The sequence below is a fragment of the Monopterus albus genome, unplaced genomic scaffold (assembly GCF_001952655.1).
Source record: "Monopterus albus unplaced genomic scaffold, M_albus_1.0 scaffold327.1, whole genome shotgun sequence".
NCBI classification, from domain to species: domain Eukaryota; kingdom Metazoa; phylum Chordata; class Actinopteri; order Synbranchiformes; family Synbranchidae; genus Monopterus; species Monopterus albus.
In genome coordinates this window covers 395,922-400,753 of record NW_018128207.1, presented here as the reverse complement: position 1 = coordinate 400,753, position 4,832 = coordinate 395,922, and the positions used below count along the sequence as shown (strand labels likewise).

Sequence of the window (4,832 nt, the reverse complement as noted above, 5' to 3'; positions counted from 1 at the left end):
AAACCGGTGGGAGGCTGAGTATATGTTTATTGACATTGCCGGTAAACCCGTGTGTCTTATTTGTGGAGCTAATGTGGCTGTAATTAAGGAATATAACCTAAGATGGCACTACGAGACAAAACATCAGGACAAGCTGAAAAACGTGAATGCAGAGCAGAAGCCACAGAAGGTAGAGGAGTTGAAGAGGAATCTGACATCACAGCAGACGTTTTCACCAAAGCGATATCACACAGTGAAGCTGCTGTGAAAGCAAGTTTTATTGCGGCAGATAGGAGATAGCCAAATGAGCACGGCCATTTACCGAGGGAGAGTTTTTGAAGCGCTGCATGATGAATGTGTGCGACGTCTTGTGCCCAGACAAAAAGCAATTGTTTGCAAATACGGTTGCTGATTTTAAGTTCAAGTTTGTTTATTTTGGAATAATACTATGTCCTGTCTGTTTCGATTCATATTTATGTTCAAAAAAACGTGTGTTCAAAAAACGTTTAGTTTTAGTCTGTTCAATAAATTTTTATCCTGTTCGGCCCGCAACCTAAAGTGTGCTTTGGGTTTTGGCCCCCTGTGCGACTGAGTTTGACACCCCTGTTTTAAAAGATGTACAATCAAGAATTGTTGATTTGTATGTAGCTGGAAAGGGTTAAAGCATCATCTCATATACAGCTTCTCCACCAAAAGTACTGTGTACTTTACTGTTACTTCTTCTTTGTCTTTCAAGCATCTCCAAAGCCAAACTGCTACTTCAGTGTGAAAACATGAAATTCATGCTCTACAGCCAGTGTTTTATCAAGGAAAATCAAGGATAATTACCAATCAAAGAATTATTTGCTTTGCTGACTTTTAAGCTCTTAGACCGCATATAGTACAGCAGGCATGAGAGTCCCTACACAGTTTGTGGTAGAGAAGGGCATAACTAAAATACAGAATGGAGAGAGCCGCATGCTTTCAGAAGTGTATCACCAAGACTTGTGATGTAATTGCAAAACACATCCAGGTCAGAATCACCATTCCATGGCAGTAAACACAATCACAAATTTATCACATCCACGCTGAAACATATATTAAAACCCTCCACTTACAGTTAATTTGCAAACTTATGGTTAATAGGCTTTCTATATCTATAGTAGAATATTCTGTTTGCCTTTCAGACAAGGAAAATAAAATACTAATCTTAGAATGGAATAACATGACCTACACAGAGTAACATAAAACTAAACTGATGGGTAATATGTTTATTTTTCATATGGAGTAATGTGGAAAGTGACATTACTATTATCAATAAGTGTTTTCTAACAACTGTTCTCCCTAAGTTTTCAGCGGATTCCATAGTCAAGCTCATGCCCATGATACTTTGTGGACCTTACCCATCCCTCCCTGAGGAGTTCTCACCAGAGCTTCGCCAACTCTTGAATGACATATTCAATAGAGACCCTGAGTCAAGACGCAAGGACCACCAGCCAGTGACATCCTGCAGCGTCCCTTTATATTAAGCTGTCTCTCAAAAAAGGTATGACACTTCCAAAGATCCAATATTAAATTCACTATTCCAGGACACACTACACTATATTGCCAAAAGTATTCACTCACCCATCCAAATCATTGAATTCAGGTGTTCCAACCACTTCCATGGTTACAGGTGTATATAATCAAGTACCCAGGCATGCAGACCACTTCTACAAACATTTGTGAAAGAATTGGTCGCTCTCAGGAGCTCAGTGAACTCCAGCGTGGTACTGTGATAGGATGCCACCTGTGCAACTCCAGTCGTGAAATTTCCTCGCTACTAAATATTCCACAGTCAACTGTTAGTGGTATTATAACAAAGTGGAAGCGATTGGGAATGATAGCAACTCAGCCACGAAGTGGTAGGCCACATAAAATCACAGAGCGGGGTCAGCAGATGCTGAGACGCATAGTGCACAGAGGTCACCAACTTTCTGTAGAGTCAATAGCTACAGACCTCCAAACTTCATGTGGCCTTCACATTAGCCTAAGAACAGTGTGTAGAGAGCTTGTTCCATGGTCGAGCAGCTGCATCCGAGCCTTACATCACCAAAGCATCGGATGCAGTGGTGTAAAGCACGCTGCCACTGGACTCTAGAGCAGTGGAGACGTGTTCTCTGGAGTGATGAATCACGCTTCTCTGTCTGGCAATCCCATGGACAAGGCTGGGTTTGGCAGTTGCCAGGAGAACGGTACTTGTCTGACTGCATTGTGCCAAGTGTAAAGTTTGGTGGAGGGGTATTATGATGTGGGGTTGTTTGTCAGGAGCTGGGCTTGGTCCCTTAGTTCCAGTGAAAGGAACTCTTAATGCCTCAGCATACCAAGACATTTTGGACAATTTCATGCTCCCAACTTTGTGGGAATAGTTTGGGGATGACCCGTTCCTGTTCCAACATGACTGCACACCAGTGCACAAAGCAAGGTCCATAAATACATGGATGAGTGAGTTTGGTGTGAAAGAACTTGACTGGCCTGCACAGAGTCCTGACCTCAACCCAATAGAACACCTTTGGGATGAATTAGAGTGGAGACTGCGATCCAGGCCTTCTCTTCCAACATCAGTGTCTGACCTCACAAATGCGCTTCTGGAAGAACGGTCAAAAATTCCCATTAACACACTCCTAAACCTTGTGGACAGCCTTCCCAGAAGAGCTGAAACTATTATAGCTGCCAAGGGTGGGCCAACATCATATTAAACCCTATCAATTAAGAATCGGTTGCTGCTCAAGTTCATTTGCATGTGAAGGCAGGCGAGCGAATACTTTGGGCAATATAGTGTATATGTACAGTATTTTTATGTTCTGAAATTTCCATTCAGGGCTGCAGTTCTACTATCTTTACATTAGCAGGAAGATCACCTGCAATAAATGTTCACCATTTTCTTCCTAAACCTAATTTAAAGAAGATAACAGACAAAAGCATATATATTACTAAGCAACAACATGTAACCCAACAAATATACACAGTCAACTGAAAATCTAACTAATAATATTGTAAAACAAAAAATGTTTATACAGTCAGGCTTGTATATATTGGAACAATGATCACCACCACAATGAATTTGACACACTTGACAAAAGTGTGGCATTAAGTGATGAATTATATGACTTTTTTATTTGACTGAAAGCCACAAAATGCAAAAGAAAATGGTTAAGATTTCTCAAAAAAAATATCATCTTGCCTCGTTCTCGTGAGCCCAGTATCATGTGTTCTCTTGTTTGGTAATCGTCACAACCCTTTAAGCAATGCCTTTAAGGAATTTCTTCAAATTTAGCACAAGTGTCCACTTGGATGCAAGATGGAAGTTATTTGATTTTGGTGGCCAAAGGTCAGTGACCTCACTTCTGACCCTTATCCACGTATTTGACTGGTTGGCAGAGGCAAAAAACATGAAGAGGTAATTCTAGATATTTAAAAAATGATTCCCCTGAGAGGATCAGGATCTCAAATCTGACTGGAAAAAATTCTTCTCATTCTGATGAGAATCCTGCTGCCCTATTTCCAGTGTTATTACAGATAAAGCCTTCTTATCCAGGTAATGTTGGTAAAAATATACTTCTGACTAGACATGTATAGTATTTTCTTAATAGGATTTGTGCCCCCTTGATCAAGTGGAACTTTAAAGAGTAACTTTACACCACACTGAACAGCAGTGTTTCACATTGAATTATACCGAGCATGATGGGGCGCCTTATGTCATCTGTAACCACACCTGATAATGTCTTTGCCTTTTCAACAGTGCAAAACAACTGTGGAGGGTCTCCAGGACAAGCTGATGAAGCTAAGGACTGTGGCTGATGGTCTGGAGCGTGTGCATCAGGGCACCACCATCGGCAGTTTGACAGGAGGTGTGATTGGAGCAATGGGGGGGATTACATCTATAGTGGGCCTCATACTGGCCCCATTCACTTTGGGAACCTCTCTTATTGTAACTGGAGTTGGTGTGGGTGTGAGTACACTTGGTGGTGCCGCTGCTGGTGCCTCGAATATCACAAACATGGTGAACCAGTCCTCTGATCGCAAAGCTGTTCGAAGCATCATTAAAGAGTTTGAAGAGAAAATTAATGCAGTAGTCACCTGGCTCCAGGAGATTTACAACAGCTTGCAGGAAATCAGAAACAGATTTGAGTCAGCTGACACTATTGATCGCAATTCCAGTGAAAATCAACTTGCACGGCTTGGCCTCAGGGCAGGGAGGGGCCTAGGTGGGATTTCTGAACTGGTTCGACTAGTTCAAGTAGTTAACATTGGCAGGATCGCAGCACAGGCAACCAGAGCAGTACGTGTGGCAGAGACAGTAACAGGTGTGCTTTCAGGTTTATTTATAGCAGTAGACATCTTCTTCATTGCCATGGATGCTAAAGAGATACACCACATTAGACAGGCAAAGGCAGCAGAGGAGAGAACTGCCTCTCAGCCCATGTTTGTGAATGAAACCGAAGATTCTGTGTCCACCTTTGACAATGCTGCACTAGTGGTCAACGAGTCTGACAGTGCTGAAGCTGACACATCAGAGGAACAGAACCAGTCTTCCTCAAAAGCCACTCAAACCAGATCTGAGCTCATGAAATTTGTCAAGTCAGTCAGGGAGGCAGCAGACAACTTGCAGGGAGTCCTGGATGAGCTCAGAAGCATGAGCTCATCTATCCCTTCATTTGGGGATGAGATTGAGCTGGAATAACATGATAGGGAATGAATGTAACCCAAAGTTAACTAAACTCAAGTTAAGTTAAAATTTAAATTAAAAAAAATTGTTACTCATTGAAGTCACCACCCAGTAGATAATTCTTTTCACATGATTCTGTTGTGCAAGTGCAGTAACACTTCTTAAA

At 41.8% G+C, this 4,832-nt stretch overlaps 1 protein-coding gene across 1 annotated transcript; it reads left to right on the top strand.

The window, feature by feature from the left end:
* Positions 1-1,451: 1,451 nt before the first annotated feature.
* LOC109974296 (apolipoprotein L3-like) lies at positions 1,452-4,771 on the top strand. The gene is made up of 2 exons (XM_020624428.1): positions 1,452-1,504; positions 3,740-4,771. The coding sequence occupies exon 2, from the start codon at positions 3,776-3,778 to the stop codon at positions 4,679-4,681; it is 906 nt and encodes a 301-aa protein (XP_020480084.1). The 5' UTR covers positions 1,452-1,504; positions 3,740-3,775; the 3' UTR covers positions 4,682-4,771.
* Positions 4,772-4,832: the final 61 nt, after the last annotated feature.